The 24,080-nt window shown below is 40.5% G+C and overlaps 1 protein-coding gene across 1 annotated transcript in view; it reads left to right on the top strand.

Moving 5' to 3' along the window:
- Window positions 1-24,080, top strand: part of LOC111959498 (low-density lipoprotein receptor-related protein 1B-like) — a 223,045-nt gene that overhangs the window by 16,500 nt on the left and 182,465 nt on the right. The window contains exons 7-11 of the mRNA XM_070437634.1: window positions 3,413-3,544; window positions 3,853-4,080; window positions 5,428-5,602; window positions 9,430-9,524; window positions 12,053-12,202. Coding sequence (XP_070293735.1) covers window positions 3,413-3,544; window positions 3,853-4,080; window positions 5,428-5,602; window positions 9,430-9,524; window positions 12,053-12,202 — 780 coding nt within the window. The remainder of the gene's footprint in view (window positions 1-3,412; window positions 3,545-3,852; window positions 4,081-5,427; window positions 5,603-9,429; window positions 9,525-12,052; window positions 12,203-24,080) is intronic.

Raw genomic sequence — 24,080 nt, 5'->3', positions numbered from 1 at the left:
TGTTAAACACTGAAAGCGTGGACATGTATAAACACTGGAACAGCGTTAAATTAACACAATGCTTAGTGTAAAGACTTATTTCCTAGAGTGCCTTGCCTTTCGAGTGAATTGTATAGTTGCCACACTTGACTGCATTTGGTAGTGACAGACATGGTTGTTGCATTCATCCATTTTCAGTCCTAAGGACATCACCAAGTGAGATCCTAAGAAAAATGGTATCACTAAAATGTAATTATTTAACACAATGCGATGTGTATTCCATAAGACCTTATTTTGACGGCCTACACTCTAAACATAGTTCAATACTTATAGATTTAATTGTTAACACTCATTGGTGTAAAATAATCCCAGTGTTGGTGTTAATAACCAGTGTTGGATCAAAACCACGCCCATCATTATCACATTTCATAGCATGTTATATTGCAGATTAATTTTAAGAATTGTTTTTTCAATACATATGTTTTTGTATGTTATAATTTAATTAAATGTTGTACATTGATTGTTAAATTAATGTTAAACAATAAATAATGGATTTATTGTGAAGGTGTAAGCTATATAACATGGATTTATTAGACTTTTTAAAGTATAGATGCTCCAAAGGACTGCATCAGTGTCCAGGAGATACTAAATGTGTTTATGTTAATTAACAGTCAATTTTTATGTATTTATTTAATTTAACCTTTTCATAACAAGGCAAGTCAGTTAAGAACAAATTCTTATTTACAATGACGGCCTACCCCGGACAAACCCTAACCCGGATGAGACTGGGACAATTGTGTGCCACCCTATGGAACTCCCAATCACACCTCTAGCTCTGAGATGCAGTTCCTTAGACCGCTGTGCCACTTGAGAGCCCGTGAGAATGAGACTTATTTGCTTGACAATCACCGGCTGGCTAAATTTTGTGACAGCCCTAGTCTTTCCAGAGATGTTTGATCGAGCTCTGGCTGGGCCACTCAAGGACATTCAGAGACTTGTCCTGAAGCTACTCCTGCATTGTCTTGGCTGTGTGCTTAGGGTCATTGACCCGTTGGAAGGTGAATCTTCGCCCCAGTCTGAGGTCCTGAGCGCTCCGGAGCAGGTTTTCATGAACGATATCTCTGTACTTTGCTCCATTCATATTTCCCTCGATCTTGACTAGTCTCCAAGTCCCTGCCGCTGAAAAACATCCCCACAGCATTATGCTGCCACCACAACGCTTCACCGTAGGGATGGTGGCAGTTTTCCTCCAGATGTGATACTTGGAATTCAGGCCAAAGAATTCAATCACGGTTTCATCAGACCAGAGAATCTTGTTTATCATGGTCTGAGAGTCCTTTAGGTGCCTTTAGAGCTGTCATGTGCCTTTTACTAAGGAGTGGCTTCCATCTGGCCTCTCTACCATAAAGGCCTGATTGGTGGAGTGGTGCAGAGATATTTGTCCTTCTGGAAGGTTTTTCCATCTCCACAGAGGAACTCTGGAGCTCTGTCAGAGTGACCATCGGGTTCTTGGTCACATCCCTGCCCTCCTCCCCCGATTTCTCAGTTTGGCCGAGCGGCCAGCTCTAGGAAGAAACTTGGTGGTTCCAAATTCCTTCCATTTAAGAAAGATATTTGGTACCCTTCCCCAGATCTGTGCCTCGACACAATCCTGTCTCGGAGCTCTACGGACAATTCCTTCGACGTCATGGCTTGGTTTTTGCTCTGACATGCACTGTCAGCTGTTCGACCTCATATAGACAGGTGTGTCCCTTTCAATATCATATCCATTCAATTGAATTTACCACAGGTGGACTACAATCAAGTTGTAGAAACATTTCAAGGATGATCAATGGAAACAGGATGCACCTAAACTCAAAAAAAAATGTGCATTTGTATTCTAACTTTTTTTACCCCTTTTCTCCCCAATTTCGTGATATCCAATTGGCAGTTACAGTCTTGTCTCATCGCTGCAACTCCCGTATGGATCCGGGAGAGGCAAAGGTCGAGAGCCATGCGTCCTCCGAAACACAACCCAACCAAGCCGCACTGCTTCTTGACACAATGCCCACTTAACCCAGAAGCCAGCCGCACCAATGTGTCAGAGGAAACACCATACACCTAGCGACCGTGTCAGCGTGCACTGCGCCTGGCCTGCCACAGGACTTGCTACTGCGCGATGGGACAAGGACATCCCTGCCGGCCAAACCCTCCCCTAATCCGGACAAAGCTGGGCCAATTGTGCGCCGCCCCATGGGTCTCCCGGTCGCAGGCAGCTGCAACAGAGCCTGGACTCGAACCCAGAATCTCTAAACTCAATTTCGAGTCTCATAGCAAAGCGTCTGAATAGTTATGTAAATAAGGTATTTCTGTTTTTCAACTTTAACACATTTGCAAAATATCTAAATATCTGTTTTCGCTTAGTCATTATGGGGTATTGTGTGTAGATTGATGAGGAAGTACTTTCTAATACTTTCCAAATGCACTGTATGTCTGGAGGGAAAGTACAATGAGGCTGTGAACTCCTCAGGGGACATTCGTAGAGTCAGGAACTAATGAGGTGTGTTCTGTACTTCCTAGGATAGGATAGCAGACATTTGAATTCATTGAATGAATCGGCGCAATAGGCGTGTTTCTGTTTGTGTTCATTTCTGTGTTGGTTGTGGATAGGTTCTTGTTGAACTCATTTTGAGTTTATGCGAGAGAAGCAAAACTGAACCAGCCAAGCCTTACCAGGAGTAGGGAGTTACTCTACCATTTATTTATTACTCTTTAGTTTGTGTAACTAGGTTTGCTGAGTCAGCATCCATTTCAAATGCAACTTCACCAAAGATGTCCCACCTACCCCACCCATTTCTCCTGGTGCATTGCCAGTGATTTAGACCACTTGAAAGCAGTGTTGAAACACAAGAACCAATGTGGGTGGTAGTAGGTGTGGATAGGGTGGATTGCCATCTCGTCAGCGTTATTGTTATATCAGAGGGAGTATCAGAAGGATTCAGCATTATGGTTGAACAGTACAGGTGGCCAACTGGCCATGGAAAAACTTTACACACAGTTTTACAGCTATTCCTTTATTTCCTGCGTTTCAAAATAACCCTTTAATCATATTGGTCTGTTGCAGATTTACAGAACTAAGCATCTGTATTTTCTGTTTTTATAAGCTTTGGTGCCCTTTACCCTGTCAGGAAGGTAAGCAGACCTTTTGACCATAGGCCCCAAACCAAATCATACTTCTGTATTTCACCACTAGTGCACTACCACTTACTCTGTTATATACTTCATAAGAATGACTTCCTATAAATGTTTTCCACAGAAATTAGATTATTGGGAGGCCTTTTGTTCAATTCACTTCATGTATTCATCATGGCCCAAGTGTTTCTCCTCCTTTTGCATCTTCTATATTTTTGCAGACAAGTCTCAACCTGACCCCCTCCTCTCTCTCACTCTTCAGCGTCTAACCCATGTGAAGAGAATAATGGGCGTGGCCCATGCTCACACCTGTGTCTTATCAATTACAACCGTACTGCATCCTGCACCTGTCCACACCTCATGAAACTGTCCCTCAACAAACAATCTTGCGCCGGTGAGTGGGACAGCCATCTTCAATCCTGTAACACCTGTATCTATTGTTTTTGTTATCAAAGTCACAAACAAGTGGGATATTGTACACAATCACTAAACAAAGAACCATTAAAATGACAGAATTATGTTTTTACATATTTATGATTTCATTGGCATTTGTGAAGTATTGACTTGGGATTATGATTAGGGATAAACATCAGCATTTGCATGTCATATCTTACCCCATAACTTATCTGACTAAAAAGGTCAACCGCTACACAAATCAATGGTAATCATTGATATTTCTCTCCTAATCTGATTTCTCCGTAGTGTTGAAAAGGTTCCTCCTGTACATCCGGCGGTCAGAGATCCGTGGGGTGGATATTGACAACCCTTACATGAACGTCATGACGGCACTGACCGTCCCAGACATTGATGATGTCACCGTGGTGGATTACGACACCCAGGAGGAGAGGATCTACTGGGCGGATGTAAAAACACAGACCATCAAACGGGCCTTCATCAACGGCACCCGCCTGGAGACTGTCATCTCTGGAGGTAGTTAATGGCTGAATCCCAGTATGTAGGGTATGGGGTGCCACTTGAGACACAGGCACTGTATGTCCTTCATAAGTGTGTAATTCAGAGAGATAATAATGTATCAGAGATGGTTGAGTCATGGTGAGTTACCTTGCCTAAGACATGACGACTCATGTTAACTCCCCTGAGCTTATTCCCAGGCTTTAGCTCAGTTGGCTAACATATTCTTGTGGTGTGAAGGAACTCTGGGAACAATACTGTATAGGCCTTTAAATAACGTAGTGCCAGGGCCTGCCACTCATTTGATTAATAAGATGGACATTTACATTTCGAGAGTTTGGGACTATAAGGTTCTATCTGCAAAAAGATGATTCTGAGATAATTGGCTTTAAAGTTCCAAACCCTCATTGGTTTGAATGGTGTCAGCAATTGTTTATCTAGTATTCTTTTGAACTTAACAACATGAATGGGGGTATTTAGAGTACTATATAGGTAGAGAACATTGAACCGAACAAGATCATGTCAATAACTCCATTTTGACAAAAAATGCAGAAAGGACCTTATAGTCCCAAGCTCTCGATTCTTTGATTGGCATTACTAAGGGATGAAACACTGAGTCAAGACAAAGGCAGGAAATAACTTCTACGATCATTATTTGTTTTGTTGTGGCTTTGATGGGAATATCTGTTTTGCTGTTTTTCAAGAAGAGCCTCCTCTCTTCTTTCTTTGATGATTATCCACAGAGCACACCCTAATTCCCATTCTTTAAATTTGTGCCGTAGATTTAATTCATGACCACCTGATAAAGAACAGAACAAAAACCTGCCTGCATAAGCTTTTTGACACACTCTATTATATGCTTTACTTTGGTAACACATTATTTTAAGGGTCCATAATAAAGCATTTATAAACCATTTATAAGGCATTTACAAATGTTGGCTCACCATTTATTAATCATAACTCCTGCATTTGTAAATGTTAGTAAGCTAGTTATTCACACATATATATATATTTCACTAAATGTCCTGTGTTGTGTGCTTATTCTTTTACTAGGTACTGCTGTCTACTGTCTACTGTCTACCAATTGCATGTTCATATTTTTGTAAGAAATTACATTGGTCACTCAAAACATTTCTAAAGTATTTATTACGGTCCCATAAAATGAAGTGTTATCTTTACTTCCTCTGTATTAATTTTTTTTTATAAATATATAAATTGTTAGGAAACATAAACAACATTGAATACCAATGTTTTGGTACCTGTTTGCTGTCCCAAGGTCTGTATATTATCCTGTCTAACTGATGATGTGATTCTGTAAAACTAGATGTTGGATTGACAGCCTCACTCTCTTTGTTATCCCCTCAGATATACTAAACTGCCGTGGGCTTGCATTAGACTGGCTCTCTAGGAATTTATACTGGCTCAGCTCAGAGAATGACGAGTCTCAAATCAATGTCGCTCGCCTGGATGGTTCCCTGAAGACCTCAGTCATTCATGGGATTGATAAACCAAGGTGCCTTGTCGTGCACCCCACTAAGGGGTAAGTAGATTAAACCAGCATCTGTGTACTTCATCATTATCTACTGGGCTCACCGTCAGCGTGGGATTAGGAAAAGCCTGATGTTTTCATAAAAGTACATTTCCAAGCTTCTGTCATGAAAAGAAACATAGAATCTGCAGCAATTATTCAGTGGAAATATTTATATTGTGTGCAATTTAGCCACACAGTATCAACATGAAAAAAGTAAACAGCTCTCTACCACCAAATGTATTCATCCTAATCAGACAAGTTTTTTACATTGACGATACATTGGAGATAATATAAGACAAGTACTGAAAACAATAGAACACTATGAAAAATCTGGGAAACCAGGTCTCATATTCATAGCTGACTTTGAAAAGGCCTTTGATAAAGTACGACTGGAATTTATATATAAATGCCTGGACTATTTACATTTTGGAGAATCTCTTATACGATGGGTTAAAGTCATGTATAATAACCCTGTGTGTAAAATAGTAAATAATGGCTACTTCTCAGAAATAATTAAATTGTCAAAAGGAGTAAAGCAAGGCTGTCCTTTATTAACGTATTTATTTATTTATTTATTATGGCCATTGAAATGTTAGCTATTAAAATCAGATCCAACAATAATATCAAGGGGTTAGAAATTCGGGCTTAAAAAAAAAGTGTCATTGTACGCTGATGATTCATGTTTTATTTTAAATCCGCAATTTGGATCCCTGCACAGCCTCATAGAGGATCTAGATAATTATTCTAACCTCTCTGGATTAAAACAGAATTATGATAAATGCACCATATTACGTATTGGATCTCTAAAAAATGTAACTTTTACATTACTGTGTAGTTAAAATGGTCCGACAGTGAAGGGGGCTTACTGTACTCGGTATTCATATCCCAAAATAAATAAATAATTTCACAACAATACATTTGAATAGAATTTAGCCAAATGATATAAGTTTTTTTTACCATAGAAAGGACAACACGTGTCTATTTGTGGATAAATCACCATGATGAATTCTTTAGTCATATCCCAGTTTACCTACTTACTTAAAGTGCGCATAGAAAGTCAACACCCCCTTTCAAAATGTTCACCTTTTGTTGCCTTACAGCCTGAATTGAAAACACATCAAATTGGACTTTTTACTGCTTTATTAACAAACAGTAACCCACAATAACCAAGTTAATTGTTTTTCTTCAAAACTCTGAAAATGTATAAAATTTAAAAAATACATTATTTGGGTAAGTGAACCCTTCCTGTAAGGCAACAAAAGGTGAACATTTTGAAATGGGGTGGTGACTTTCTATACCCACTGTATGGCCTTACCTACACCTAACTACTTGTTTTTTTTTATTATACGAGGAAAAAATATTCCACTTTATTTGGAACGGCAAGCCAGGCAAAATTAAATGGACCTATTTATATAATGAATATGAATTCGGAGTGCAGAAATATTAAAGCATTGGACCTCTCACGAAAGGCTTCAGTTATACAAAAACTATACTTAAAACCAAACTGGTTCTCTAACAGATTAGTAAGAATGGCTCACCCCATGTTTAAGAACGGCCCTTTTCCCTTCATTCAGATTGAAACCTCTCACTTTCGGTTATATGACAAAAAAAATGTAAACAAGCAACAGATAACTGGTTGCAATTTTTGTTTAATCCACAAATAAATACATTTAAAAAATGTAAAGTTAAAAGTGAAACAAACATTAGAACATATATTATGGTTAAACTCAAATATACTAATTGGAAGACATTTTTTAAAACTGTATAATCTTTGTAAATGATATCATAAATAGGACTGGTGGAGTTATGTCACACATGGAGTTAACAAACATAAAAAACATAAAACAAACACGGAAATGTCTGCTCTTCAAAATTACAACTAACTGATTGCAGGATTACTGCAAAAAGGGAGGAGGCAAGTGGAAAGGTGAGAAGGTAAGGAACTTGTCTGTTGGCCCTGCATTAAAGACCAAAATTGTCTAAAGAAAATTGTGATGAATAAAAAACTATACCAGTTTAATTTAAGGACCAAAAATTTGACAACTGCACCATACAGGTAGCAAAATAATTAGGAGGAGATTCCCGATGTACCGATTCCATGGCACAAGGTTAATGAACTGATACACAAAACGCCGATTCAAAACGTACAGTTTTTAAATTTTAAATGATTACACAAAATGTTTGCAACCAATAGAATGTTATATATATACATTGCATTCGAAAAGTATTCAGACCTCTTGTATTTTTCTAAATGGATTAAATATAATGTTTCCCTCATCAATCTACACACAATACCCCATAATGAAATGTTTGCAAATGTAAAAAACAAACAAAAATAGAAATACCTTATTTGTGTAAATTAAATTGATTGGAGATGATTTGGAAAGGCACACACCTGTCTATATAAGGTTCCACAGCTGACAGTGCATGGCAGAGCAAAAACCAAGAAAAAAGGTTGAAGGAATTGTCCGTAGAGCTCCGAGACAGGATTGTGTCGAGGCACAGATCTGGGACAGGGTACCACAAATGTCTGCAGCATTGAAGGTCCCCAAGAACACAGTGGCCTCCATCATTCTTAAATGGAAAAAGTTTTGAACCTAAAAAGACTCTTCCTAGAGCTGGCCGCTAGGCCAAACTGAGCAATCGGGGGAGATGGGCCAAACTGAACAATCGGGGGAGAAGGGCATTGAATGTCCCCAAGAACACAGTGGCCTCCATCATTCTTAAATGGAAGAAGTTTTGAACCTCCAAGACTCTTCCTAGAGCTGGCCGCTAGGCCAAACTGAGCAATCGGGGGATAAGGGCCTTGGTCAGGGATGTGACCAAGAACTCGATGGTCACTCTGACAGAGCTCCAGAGTTCCTCTGTGGAGATGGGAGAACCTTCCAGAAGGACAACCATCTCTGCAGCACTCCACCAATCAGGCCTTTATGGTAGAGTGGCCAGACGGAAGCCACTCCTCAGTAAAAGGCACATGACAGTCCGCTTGGAGATTGCCAAAAGGCACCTAAAGGACTCTCAGACCATTAGAAACAAGATTCTCCGGTCTGATGAAACCAATATTGTATTCTTTGGCCTGAAAACCAAGTGGAGGAAACCTGCCACCATCCCTACAGTGAAGCATTGTGGTGGCAGCATTATGCTGTGGGGATGTTTTCAGCGGCAGAGACTGGGTTACTGGTCAGGCCCGGGAAAAGATGAACGGAGCAAAGTACAGAGAGATCCTTGATGAAAACCTGCTCCAGAGCTCTCAGGACCTCAGACTGGGGCGAAGGTTCACCTTCCAACAGGACAACGTCCCTAATCACATAACAAAGACAACGCAGGAGTGGCTTCGGGACAAGTCTATGACTGTCCTTGAGTGGCCCAGCCAGAGCTCAATCAAACATCTCTGGAGAGACCTGAAAATAGCTATGCAGCAACGCTCCCCATCCAACCTGACAGAGCTTGAGAGGATCTGCAGAGAAGAATGATAAAAACTCCCCAAATACAGGTGTGCCAAGCTTGTAGTGTCGTACCCAAGAAGACTGAAGGCTGTAATCACTGCTAAAAGTGCTTCTACAAAATACTGAGTAAAGGGTCTGAATACTTATGTACATGTGATTTTATATATATATATATATATTTATTTTTTATAAATTTGCAAAAAGGTCAATAACTGTAGTTCTATTGTCATTACGGTGTATTGTGTGTAGATTGATGAGAAAAAAACTAACATTTAATACTTTTTAGAATAAGGCTATAACGTAATAAAGTGTGGAAAAAGTAACATATAATGTGTAAAGTAATGTGTAATGTCTGTGTAACTGTAGGCTTCTGATGTTCTTTGACTTTAGGAAAATCTACTGGACAGATGGCAACACGATAAACATAGCCAACATGGATGGGAGCAACAGCAAGGTCCTTCACCAGAACCAACGGGATCCAGTCGGTCTGTTGAACATTATAGCTCTGTTTGTTTCGACTGTGGAACACTACTGCATGTTCCAACACTATGTTTCCAACATTCTTTATCATGGGACAGATTCCAATGTCATACACAGGAGCAGTACAACAACCTGGCAGTACTGCTTTGGCCAATGTAGGGTGTACATTTGAGGACTTCCCTAGTCCTGATAACGAAAGGCCTAAAATTAACACCATACATATTTCTACCTGCATATCCCCTGATCATAAGCACTGGTTGATGTGTTTTTTCTTCTATTCTTATAAAGCAAAATTACAAATGGTTGGGATTTAAATAATTTGCTACACTTGAATAACTGAAAACATCATCTGCTGCCATACACAGTTGTTCAACCTGAAGCTTGTATACTCAGATGATACAAGCTTCAGTGAACAATGGTGCATCTGCAGGTTCATGCATCAAGCAGCTGTTCTGTTCTCACCGCATATGTAGACCTGCAAGGTCAAGTCTTCACTTTCTCAGTTAAACACAGTATCATTGTATTTGATGGGTCTCAATCGGGTTGACTTGATGGGCCCTGTCAGAAATATAAATTGATGGTTCACAATATACATCACATTACATCATGTATGATGATGGGCCGGACCTGCGGACGGGAGTAAATTAATGATGTGTTGTGACTGTGAATCTGCCGTCCATAAATCCACACACACACAGAGAAAGCTGTTCATAGACACAATTGAAATAGCCTCCAGTTGCCACCATCAATAGTGCCGTTCATGTCCGCTGGAGATTGGTCAAATTATTTATAATGTCAAGTGGAGGTCATAGAGATATCCCAGGCAGGCCGCGACGAATCATTCCAACAACCACACACGCACACGCACACGCACACACTCGCAAACACGTAGGCATGCACACACTCACAAACACAGACACAAGTGCACACCCACATTAACACTCAATCTTATAGATACAAATAAAGGCCCATATGGAGTCACATCCCAGGCCGCAAAAAGTATTCCAACAATCTCACACTCATCCTCACAGTATCATCTCCGTGCCCAAGAAAGGGAAAGTAACTGAACTGAATGACTATTGACCCGTAGCACTCGCTTCCGTCATCATGAAGTGAAGTCAAAGATCACATCACCTCCTCACTTCCTCCCTCCCCGACACACTCAACCCTCTCCAATTCGCCTACCACCCAACAGATCCACGGACGATGCAATTACCACTGTACTGCACGCTGCCCTCACCCACCTGGACAAGAGGAATGCATATGTGAGGATGCTATTCATCGACTACAGCTTGGCCTTCAATACCATGGTGCCCTCTAAGCTCACCACAATGCTCACGGTCCTGGGACTGAACTCATCCCTATGCAACTGGGTACTGGAGTTCCTGACGGGCCGCCCCCAAGTGGTGATGGTAGGCAACATTACCTCCTCCACACTGATCCTCATAAGGGTTTGTCCTCAGTCCCCTCCTGTACTCCCTGCATACCCACGACTGTGTGGCCTCACAACTCCATCATCAAGTTCACTGATGATATGACAGTAGTAGGCCTGATTACGAACAACCACGAAACAGCCTACATGGAGGAGGTTGGCACTCTGACGGTGTGGTGCCAGGTGAACAACATATCCCTCAACGTCAACAAAACAAAGGGGCTGATTGTGGATTTTAGGAAGAACCAGGCTGGGCACGCCCACATCCTCATCAACGGAGCCACCGTGGAGACGGTTAAAAACACATCTGAAATGGTCAAACCACACGGACACAGTGGGGAAGAAGGCACGACAGTGACTCTTCAACTTCAGGAGGCTGAATAAATGTGTCATTTCTCATTGGGCCCTCACTGTGTTCTACAGGAGTACCATCGAGAGCATTCTGTCGGGCTGCATCACAGCTTGATACGGCAACTCCAACCCTGCGGCGTACCACAAGGCGCTATAGAGGGTGGTACACTCAGCCGAACACACCATTGGGTGCACACTGCCTGCCCTCCAGGACACAGAGAACATCAGGTGTCGCAAGAAGATCATCAGGAACCTCAGCCACCCGAGCCACGGCCTGTTGTCCCCGCTTCCGTCACTCAGACGCGGGCAGTACAGGAGCATCATGGTTAGCACTAACAGACTGGCCAATATATTCTACAGCCAAACCATCAGGCTGCTGAACAGCAGCCTACGGACAATTACCCTGCCCACACCCCAATTATCATTATACTGTATGTATGTATCCTTGTCACAGTTGTAAACGTACCGTATATATGTACAGTGTGTTTTATTGTTTTATTATTATTGTTTCATTCACACCTGTACTGTTGGAGCTTGGAGCTTAAGTATTTCACTGTACACTCCAAGTAGGCTACATCTGCGACCCTGTGTATGTGACTAAATAAAAAATTATCTAATCAAGGAAACACACATATTATACATCTGACTTGAAAAATAAAATGCACTATATTTCACCACTCACCAGATTTTCATTTTATAGTGACATAAAGGTTTAATACCTATTATTAACCCTGTCATTCTTCTCCCCAGGTCTCTCCATAGACTATACAGCCAACAAGCTGTACTGGATCAGCTCTGGTAATGGCACTATCAACAGGTGCAATGTGGACGGTAGTGGTCTGGAGGTGCTGGAGAGCATGAAGAGGGAGCTAACCAAAGCCTCAGCATTGGCCGTTATGGGTGAGTAGTGGCTAGTTCCAAACATAGTGTACCCACATCCAATGACTGGTGGTCCTTTGTAGCTCAGTTGGTAGAGCATGGCACTTGTAATGCTAGGGTTGTGGGTTTGATTCCTGGGACTAACCCTTTATAAATGTATCGCTAAATTGCATATATTAATGACTTGCAGGTGCTGGGTACACAAAATATAAACTCAGGAAATAAAGAATATATACCTGCACATTGATGAAGGCTCCCGCTGTTGTATTGTGCAATGTTTCGACCTGAAGGTCTTTATCAGGCTTGAGTAGTGGAAAATGTCAGCCAGTGGATCAGATCCACGTCATTGATTAAGGGAGAACGTGGGGAGGATTAGGGCCTAGGTGTGGTATGTGTTGCTAGTTAAGTGGCTCCTGGATAAAGCCATTTAACCAATACTATGTTTTGACTGACAGTTCTGCTTCACTCTGTGTGAAATTGTCTGGGCATTAGATAATTAAAACACTGGTTGGAGCTGCAGCTTGACTGATGATAGACTGTTTTGTAATTAGAATGGATGTGGATGGCCATTGTGGAGTGTTGTTGCTTGGTATCAGTGCTGGATGCAATATGTTGGAGGATCCATCACTTGGATTTGTGTGTGTGTTTGTGTGTTTGTTTCATAAGGAAATGTGCTGAAACATTATATTTCTCCAACATGGTCCTTCTTTTCAATAAGATGGCATTTCTTTCTCAAGACCATTTGTTTTGTTGTGCCATTGCACCGTACATAATACAAAGACTCATGAATGAATGAACTGATTCCAAAACTTGATGACACTTTCATGCAAAAGGCTATGTGTAGTCACAGTCTACATTGAGTTGAAAAGTTTGAAAGGAGTTTGGAATCTGTGAATGCATATTTTTCAATAAACATTTATACATAGTGGGAATAGAAATTAAAATGTCATCATTCTCTATTCTTTTTCCTCCACTGGCAACTAGTCAGCAGCACGGTAGTACTTAAATTGAAGAGAGGAAAGTAAAGTTTGGCCTCAGAGGATGACAAAACATATGCCAAACATCCAAGTAGGGGAATGTTAATGGGATTGATTTAAGACCAGATGGAAAGGGAAAGTAAGACCACAGTGTCTCATAAGACATTTAATTCAGCACAAAGCATCTGGCTTCTTAATTGCATTACATTCGATACATTTTGGATTCAGGATACCATTTTTTTTTGGAACTACACTTCCTAACAGTTCCAATCTAGACAATTGGGAGGAAGCCTCTTGCTGTATGAAGGTACATGTCTGTTTGCCAGGAGTAATGAGAAGCAGTGGCAGAAGGTTGCTGTTTTAACTTGGTGTTGTCGGTCAGAAACGTTGTCAGAGGAAAATTCACTGTCCTTTGATACACTGTACTTTATTTAGGCATTGCAGTGCAGTCCTCGTTCCTCCGTGAACAAACGTGTGCCTCTCTCGCTGTGAGTTTAAAAATACTCAATTAGGCTGTCAGAAAGTGAAGAAACGAGTATAGAAGTTGGCTTCGTTACTTTATAGTGTCTGCTTAGAGTCTGGAGGTATGGAAGTTAGAACAAACGTGACAATCCATTCACTTCATATATTAAAAACACTTTTTAAGTTGGCAACCATTTTAGAGTTTTACTTTACGGAGGAAGTACAGTAAAGTAAAATGTTCTCGCAGTTAAAATGGAGCCCGAGTTGGAGACTTCATTATCGCATTCCACAAAATGTGAACCAAAATGCAAGGTGACAAAGATTAATGACCTGATATCAAAGCAGTAGAAACTTCCAGTAGAACAGTGGAATGATGTGTTCACAACAAGCCATCTATCACACAGTTTGGTTGTAATGCTTTTCATTGCTTTGACTGGGATATTTCTATTCTGCCAAAGAAAGAGAACAATTGTGCAATGGTTTTTTATTCTAAGTGTTTATGTTGGATTTTGGAAAGGGTGTGTGTTTGTGTGTGTGCGTGCGTGTGCGTGTGCGAAACATGTTTGTAAAACAGTCCTCAACCAGGTTTTGTAACTCTTAGTTCATAACAGCCATTATCATAAAAATGTCATGGTCTGAAGGTTATGAGCTTGCTGATTAGAACAGTGTCACAGGTCAGACTAACATTTTGGCAATACAAAGGTAGCTTACACAGTAGCTTTGTGTAACCGATGTCCATTGAATTGCAAATATTGTGTCAATATTGTGTCCTCAAACATACAGTATATCACAAAAGTGAGTACACCCCTCACATTTTTTTGAGCATATCTTTTCATGTGGCAACACTGAAGAAATGACACTTTGCTACAATGTAAAGTAGTGAGTGTACAGCTTGTATAACAGTGTAAATGTGCTGTCCCTCAAAATAACTCACACAGCCATTAATGTCTAAACCACTGGCAACAAAAGTGAGTACACCCCTAAGTGAAAATGTCCAAATTGGGCCCAATTAGCCATTTTCCCTCCCCGGTGTCATGTGACTCGTTAGTGTTACAAGGTCTCAGGTGTGAATGGGGAGCAGGTGTGTTAAATTTGGTGTCATCGCTCTCACACTCCCTCATACTGACTGGTCACTGGAAGTCACATGAAAAGATATACTCAAATATTTACAAAAATGTGAGGGGTGTACTCACTTTTGTGATATACTGTACATGTGTCTTATATCATTTTAAAGGTAATCTTGTTGTTAATCCCACCAAAGTGTCCGATTTCAAATATGCTTTTCAGCGAAAGCACTAGAAACGTTAGGTTAGGTCACCACCAAACCACAATAAGCACAGCCATTTTTCCAGTGAAAGATAGCAGTCAGAAAAAGCAGAAATAGAGATAAAATTAATCACTAACCTTTGATTATCTTCATGAGATGACACTCATAGGACTTCATGTTACACAATACATGCATGTTTTGTTTGATAAAGTTCATATTTATAACAAAGAATCTGAGTTTACATTGGTGCGTTACATTCACTAGTTATGCAAAAACATCAAGTGATTTTGCATAGCCACATCGTTTCAACAGAAATACTCATCATAAATGTAGATGATAATACAAGTTATACACATGGAATTATAGATATACCTCTCCTTAATGCAACCGCTGTGTCAGATTTCAAAAAAACTTTAAGGAAAAAGCAAATCATGCAATAATCTGAGACGGAGCTCAGAACAATAGCCAAATTAGCCGCCATGTTGGGGTCAACAGAAACCAGAAAATACATGATAAATGTTTCCTTACCTTTGATGAACTTCATCAGAATGCAGTCCTAGGAATCCCAGGTCCACAATAAATGCTTGATTTGGTCGGTAATGTCCGTTATTTATGTCCAATTAGCTACTTTGGTTAGCGCGTTTGGTAAACAACCAAAGTCACCAAGCACGTCCACTATAACGTGACGAAATGTCCAAAGTTCCGTAACAGTCAGTAGAAACATGTCAAACGATGTACTGAATCAATCTTTAGAATGTTGTTAACATACATCTTGAATAACGTTCCAACCGGAGAATTAGATTGACTTCAGATGAGCGGTGGAACGGAGGTTCTCCTCATGTGAACGCGCATGTGAGCAGTGTCAGCTCGTGGCAGTGGTGACTAATTCCTGTCTCCTTCGGCCCCTTTCACATTAGAGTCATCAGACAAAGTTCTATTGACTGTTGACATCTAGTGGAAGCCATCATCAATATCTCGCTGTAATTTCAATGAGAGCTTGGTTGAAAATCTGCCACCTCAGAAACAATTCAACAGGAAGTGGTAATTCTCAGGTTTTTGCCTGCCATATGAGTTCTGTTATACTCACAGACATAATTCAAACAGTTTTAGAAACTTCAGAGTGTTTTCTATCCAATACGAATAATAAATGCATATATTAGCAACTGGACTGAGGAGCAGGCAGTTTACTATGGGCACCTCTGTTCACCTTTCATCCAAGCTACTCAATTAGCCCCTGCAGCCATAAGAAGTTAATGCAGTTTTAAGAAAAAAATGAAAAAAAGTAAGAGTAAGAATAACAAATAATTTAAGAGCAGCAGTGAATAACAATAGCATGAGTAATATACAAGGGGTACTGGTAGAGAGTCAATGTGCGGGGGCACCGGTGTCAAGGTAATTGAGGTAATATTTATATGTAGGTAGAGTTTTAAAGTGACTATGCATAGATAATAACAGAGAGTAGCAGCAGCGTACAAGGGGGGGGGGGGGGGGCAATGCAAAAAGTCGGTAGCCATTTAATTAGTTGTTTCTAGAGTCTTATGGCTGAGGGTAGAAGCTGATTAGAAGTCTCTAGGACTACATACTTGTGGTCTCTGGTACCGCTTGCCGTGCGGTAGCAGAGAGAACAGTCTATGACTAGGGTGGCTGGAGTCTTTGACAATTTTTAGGGCCTTCCTCTGACACCACCTGGTATTGAGGTCCTGGATGGCAGGTAGCTTGGCCCCGGTGATGTACTGGGCCGTATGCACTACCGTCTGTAGCGCCTTGCAGTCGGAGGCCAAGTAGTTGCCATACCAGGCAATGATGCAACCCGAAAGGATGCTCTCGATGGTGCAGCTGTAAAACCCTTTGAGGATATGAGGACACATGCCAAATCCTTTCAGTCTCCTGAGGGGTAATAGGTTTTGTCGTGCCCTCTTCACGACTCTCTTGGTGTGTTTGGACCACAATAGTTTGTTGGTGATGTGGACGCCAAGGAACTTGAAGCTCTCAACCTGCTCCACTACAGCCCTGTCGATGAGAGTGGGGGCGTCCCTGGTTCTCCTTTTCCTGTAGTCCACAATCATCTCCTTTGTCTTGATCACGTTGAGGGAGAGGTTGTTGTCCTTGTACCACACAGTCAGGTCTCTGACCTCCTCCCTATAGGCTGTCTCATCGTTGTCAGTTGTCATCGGCAAACTTAATGATGGTGTTGGAGTCGTGCCTGGCCTTGCAGTCATGAGTGAACAGGGAGTACTGGAGGGGGACTGAGCACGCACCCCTGAGGTGACCCCATGTTGAGGATCAGCATGACAGATGTGTTGTTACCTACCCTTACCACCTGGGGGCGGCCCATCAGGAAGTCCAGAATCCAGTTGCAGAGGGATGTGTTTAATCCCAGGGTCCCTAACTTAGTGATGAGCTTTGAGGGCACTATGGTGTTGAACGCTGAGCTGTAGTCCATGAATAGCATTCTCACAAAGGTGTTCCTTTTTGTCCAGGTGTGAAGGGCAGTGTGGAGTGCAATAGAGATTGCATCATCTGTGGATCTGTTGGGGCGGTATGAGAATAGTAGTGGGTCTAGGGTTTCTGGGATAATGGTGTTGATGTGAGCCATGACCAGCATTTCAAAGCATTTCATGGCTACAGACGTGAGTGCTACAGGTCGGTAGTCATTTAGGCAGGTTACCTTAGTGTTCTTGGGCACAGGGACTATGGTGGTCTGCTTGAAACATGTTGGTATTACAGACTCAGACAGGGAGAGGTTGAAAATGTCAGTGAAGACTCTTGCCAGTTGGTCAGCGCATGCTCAGAGTACACGTTCTGGTAATCCGTCTGGCCCTGCGGCCTTGTGAATGTTGGCTGCGGAGAGCATGATCAGACAGTCGCCCGGAACAGCTTGATCTCTCATGCATGTTTCAGTGTTACTTGCCTCGAAGATAGCACAGAAGGTATTTAGCTCGCCTGGTAGGTTCGTGTCACTGGGCAGCTCTCAGCTGTGCTTCCCTTTATAGTCTATAATAGTTTGCTAGCCCTGCCACATCCGACAAGCGTCGGAGCCGGTGTATTTGATCTTAGTTCTGTATTGAAGCTTTGCCTTTTTGATGGTTCATCGGAGTGCATAGCGGGATTTCTTATATGCTTCCGGGTTAGAGTCTCACTCCTTGAAAGCTGCAGCTTTATTCTTTAGCTCAGTGCGAATGTTTTCTGTAATCCATGGCTTCTGGTTGGGGTATGTATGTAAAGTCACTGTGGGGATGACGTCATCGATGCACTTCTTAAGGAAGTCAGTGACTGATGTGGTGTACTCCTCAATGCCATCGGAAGTACCCGGAATGTATTCCATTCTATGCTAGCAAAACAGTCCTGTAGTTTAGCATCTCCTTCATCTGACCACTTTCTCACTGGTGCTTCCTACTTTAATTTTTGCATGTAAGCAGGAATCAGGAGGATATAATTATGGTCAGATTTGCCAAATGGAGGGCGAGGGAGAGCTTTGTACTCATCTCTGTGTGTGGAGTGAAGGTGGTCTAGAGTTTTTTTCCCTCTGGTTGCACTTCTAAGGGATAGTGTCTTTTATCGGCTGAAAGCTTAAATTATTGTTAACTTCTCTAGGGTTCGTGAGACGGTAGCGTCCCACCTCTTCAACAGCCAGTGAAACTACTGGGCGCCAAATTCAAATACAGAAATACCTATTATAAAAATTCAGAAAACAAAAACATATTTTACATAGGTTTAAAGATGAACTTCTTGTGAATCCAACCACGGTGTCAGATTTAAAAAAATGCTTTACGGCGAAAGCATACCTTACGATTATTTGAGAACGTAGTCCACTAGACAAATCATTTCAAACAGTAACCAGCCAAGTAGAACAGTTACACAAGTCAGAAATAGAGGTAAAATTAATCCCTTACCTTTGATGATCTTCATATGGTTGCACTCAGCAGACATTCATTTACTCAATAAATGTTCCTTTTGTTCGAGAAAGTCTCTTTATATCCAAAAACCTCAGTTTTGTTTGCGCGTTTTCTTCAGTAATCCACAGGCTCAAACGCAGTCAAAACAGGAAGACGAAAAAATCCTAATTGTATCCGTAAAGTTCAGAGAAACATGTCAAACGATGTTAATATTCAATCCTCAGGTTGTTTTTAGCCGAAATAATCGATAATATTTCAACTGGACAATAACGTTGTCAATTTAAAAGGTAAACAAGAAACGCGCTCTCTCGGTCGTGCGCATGAAAAAGCTCTGTGACACTTTAGGGTCCACTCATTCAGACTGCTCTTACTTCCTCATTTTTCAGGATACAAGCCTGAAACAATTTCTAAAGACTGTTGACATCTAGTGGAAGGCATAGAAACTGCAATTTGAGTCCTAAGTCAATGGATACTGTAATGGCATTGAATAGAAAACTACAAAACCAACAAAAAACTACTTCCTGAATGGATTTTTCTCAGGTTTTCGCCTGCCAAATCAGTTCAGTTATACTCACAGAAACTATTTTAACAGTTGTGGAAACGTTAGAGTGTTTTCTATCCAAATCTACCAGTTATATGCATATCATATCTTCTGGGCCCGAGAAGCAGGCAGTTTAATTTGGGCATGCATTTCATCCAAAATTCTGAATGCTGCCCCCTACCCTAGAGAAGTTAATCTAACTCCACTGTCTGATTTACAGTAGCTTTAACAGCGAAAACATGCCATAAGATCGTCAAAATATTTTTCCACCGGCACAGGTTTCATACATTCACAAATAACCATTAAATATTCACTTACTTTTTGAAAATCTTCCTCTGATTTGTCGTCCAAAGGGTCCCAGCTATAACATGTAGTGTTTTTTTGTTAGATAAAATCCTTCTTTATATCCCAAAAAGTCAATTTAGTTGGCACCATCGAGTTGAGTAATCCACTCATTCAACATGCAGAGAAAGGAATCCAAAAATCTACCCCTAAACTTTGTTTCAACAACTCAAAATACATTTCTGTTTACTATTCAGATACCCTAAAATGTAATGAAACTATAATATTTCTTACGGAACAAAGTATGTTCAATAGGAAACCGGTTTTAGCAGGTGTGTAATTGGGGCGCGCAAACAAGAATTTCCAAGACTGTGTCTTTCTGCTAAAACGTATATTTCTTATTCGTTTTTGAAGTTACAAGCCTGAAACCTTGAACATAGCCTTCTGATACCTTGTGGAAGCCATGGGAATTGCATCCAGGTAGCTAAGTTTCAATATGACCTTACTCTTGCATTTCTAAGAGGATGGTCTCTCAACAAAAAAAAATCAGGTTGGTTTTTCTTTGGATTTTCTCCTACCATATCTATTGTGTTATATTCACCTGCATTATTTTAACATTTCTACAAACTTCAAAGTGTTTTATTTCCAATGGTACCAATTATATGCATATCCTGGCTTCAGGGCCTGAGCTACAGGCAGTTTACTTTTGGCACGTCATTCAGAAAGAAAGTGTAGAAAAAAGGGGCAAAGCCCTAAGTTAACATGCTGATAGAAATTAGGTCAAACTGATTTAAGTTTTCCTGCATTAAAGTCCCCGGCAACTATGAGCGTTTGCTCATCCTGTTTGCTTATGGTGGAATACAGTTCATTGAGTGCGGGTTTAGTGCAAACATCGGTCTGTGGTGGTCTGTAGACAGCTATGAAAAATACAGATGAAAACTCTCTAGGTACAGTTGAAGTCCGAAGTTTACATACACTTAGGTTGGAGTCACTAAAACACGTTTTCAACCACTCCACAAATTTCTTGTTAACTTTTTTTGGTATAGGGGGAAGCATTTTCACTTTTGGATGAGTTTCGTGCCGATAGTGAACTGCCTCCTACTCTGTCCCACATGCTAATATATGCATATTATTATTACTATTAGATAGAAAACACTCTGAAGTTTCTAAAACTGTTTGAATGATGTCTGTGAGTATAACAGAACTCATATGGCAGGCAAAAACCTGAGAAAAAATCCAAACCGGAAGTGAAAATTCTAAGAGTGGTCGTTGTTAAAGTCATCGCCTATTCAATTCCCTGTAATATATGGATTTGTTTGCACTTCATACGCCGTCCACTAGATGTCAACAGTCAGTAGAAAGTGGAATGAAGCTTATACTGTGTTGTGGGACCGGATGGGAGGGGAATGAGTCAGTGGTCTGGCAGATTGCCAGTTCTTGGTCATGTGCTTTCCTCATTATATCGTCTTGCGTTCCATTACTTATAGAGACTGAAAATAATTCTCCGGTTGGAACCTTATTGGATATAAATGATAACAACATCCTGAAGATTGATTCTCTGCTAAGTTTGACCAGTTTATTCGACCTGGAATATAACTTTTTGAAGTTTTCGTCCGACATTTGCCTGCATCTGGACACGTGTACTACACATGGTAGCAAAATTAGCTAATTGGACATAAGTAATGGACATTATCGAACAAAACAATGATTTATTGTGGAACTAGGATTCCTGGCACTGCATTCTGATGAAGATAATCAAAGGTAAGGGAATATCTATGATGTAATTTCGTATTTCTGTTGACTCCAACATGGCGGAGAAATGTTGTTACATCTGAGCGCCGTCTCAGATTATTGCATGGTGTGCTTTTTACGTAAAGTTTTTTTTAAATATGACACAGCGGTTGCATTAAGAACAAGTGTATCTTTAATTATATGTAAAACATGTATCTTTCATCAAAGTTTATGATGAGTATTTCTGTTATTTGACGTGGCTCTCTGTAATTACTCCGGATATTTTGGAGGCATTTCTGAACATGGCGCCAATGTAAACCGAGATTTGTGGATATAAATATGCACATTATCGAACAAAACATAAATGTATTGTGTAAGATGATGTCATATGAGTGTCATCTGATGAAGATGTTCAAAGGTTAGTGATTAATTTTATCTCTATTTCTGGTTTTTGTTACTACTATCTTTATCTGGGAAAATGGCTGTGTTTTCTGTGGCTATGTACTGAGCTAACATAATTGTTTGGTGTGCTTTCCCCGTAAATCCTTTTTGAAATCAGACATGTTGTCTATAATCACAACATGTGTAGCTTTAATTTGGTGTCTTTCATGTGTGATTTCATGAAAGATTGATTTTTATAGTAATATATTTGAATTTGGCGCGCTACATTTTTTCTGGATTTTGGCCAAGTGGGACGCTACCGTCCCACCTGTCCTAGAGAAGTTTACAAACTATGGTTTTGGCAAGTCGGTTAGGACATCTACTTTGTGCATGACAAGTAATTTTTCAAACAATTGTTTACAGACAGATTATGTCACTTATAATTCACTGTATCAGTGGGTCAGAAGTTTACATACACTAAGTTGACTGTGCCTTTAAACAGTTTGGAAAATACCAGAAAATGATGTCATGGCTTTAGAAGCTCCTGATAGACTAATTGACATAATTTCAGTCAATTGGAGGTGTGCCTGTGGATGTATTTCAAGGCCTACCTTCAAACTAAGTGCCTCTTTGCTTGACATCGTGGGAAAATCAAAAGAAATCAGCCAATATAAAATTGTAGACCTCCACAAGTCTGGTTCATCTTTGGGAGCAATTTCCAAACACCTGAAGGAACCACGTTCATCTGTACAAACAATAGTACGCAAGTATAAACACCATGGGACCACGCAGCCGTTATACCGCTCAGGAAGGAGACGCGTTCTGTCTCCTAGAGATGAATGTACTTTGGTGCGAAAAGTGCAAATTAATCCCAGAACAACAGCAAAGGACCTTGTGATTTTGCTGGAGGAAACAGATACAAAAGTATCTCTATCCACAGTAAAACAAGTCCTTTATCGACATAACCTGAAAGGCCACTCAGCAAGGAAGATGCCATTGCTCTAAAACCGCCATAAATAGACCAGACTACAGTTTGCAACTACACATGGGGACAAAGTTATAGACCCCCCTCAGCTCCCAGCTGGACACCATATGTGAATTGATTGCCCCCCATCTATCTTCAGAGTTCGTTCTGTTAGGTGACCTAAACTGGGATATGCACCTCTAACGAGCCTCTACCCCGGGTCCGGGAGCACCCCCCATCCCCCCACACACTGATTAGCATAGCTAGCATAGCTTCACAAGTAGATAGTAGCATCTAAATATCATTAAATCACAAGTTCAAACACAATGAAAAATACAGATTGTATAAGCACCATTCAGATTTTTAAAATGTTTTACACGGAAGAACAAATATGAACTATTAAGCTAAACACGTTAGCAAAATACACCACTATTCTAACCATCAGTTTCTTACTCCTTCAGGTGCTTCACCAATTCGGCCTCAACTAGATATTTCTGCCACTAACCAAGAAAAAACCTCTTCAGATGACAGTCCGATAACATATTCATGGTATAGGATAGTTTTTGTTAGAAAAAGTGCATATTTCGCGTGAATCACAGTTTACAATTGCACCGACCATCCACAAATCGACTAGAATTATAGATAGAGCAACGTGTATGACCAATTTACTCATCTTAAAACAATTTCATAAAAATAGACAAAGCATAGCAATGGAAAGACCGTTTCTTGTGATTTCAGACCAATATTTCGAATTTTCTAAGCGTTTTCAGCGAAACACAATAATCGATAATTAGCGATTACCACATGTCAAACGTTACCAGAGCATCGATTCCACCAAAGACGCGTATACGTAATCACCGCCATATATAAATTTTTTCCTAACCTTCTCAGATTCCTTCCGATGACATCACTGAAACATCTTCTACATACATATACAGTTTGTTCGAAACGTCATATTTGACCACTACAAAACCGTGGTAATACACATAAAATATTCAGGAGAATCAAGCCTCAATATGTCTGACGTCATCTATCAGAGTGACTTAGTTTAATTGAGCAATATATACTTGACTAAAAAATACAGGGTTGAAAAGATCGAAAGACAAATTAGTTCTATAGCAACGCTGATTTACATTTTTAAATTTATATCCTTTATTTCAATACAGGGTCTCCAGTGATAGTATACCAAACAAATGCAAATATGCGTTAAAATATTTCGACAGATACGATTTTCAGATCTAAAAATGCTTACTTGAGCTGTTCTCTCCGATTCAATTGGCAATGTGATCTTTCTATTTATAAACTCTTTTGGTGATAGATTCCCATCTGTCCTTCGAAACGCCACCACAACGACGACACCCGAAACGTGTCCAATTCAGAGTGCAACAAATAAATCCC

The sequence above is a fragment of the Salvelinus sp. IW2-2015 genome, linkage group LG36 (genome assembly GCF_002910315.2).
Source record: "Salvelinus sp. IW2-2015 linkage group LG36, ASM291031v2, whole genome shotgun sequence".
NCBI classification, from domain to species: Eukaryota; Metazoa; Chordata; class Actinopteri; order Salmoniformes; family Salmonidae; genus Salvelinus; species Salvelinus sp. IW2-2015.
This window is presented reverse-complemented; position numbering and strand designations above follow the sequence as displayed.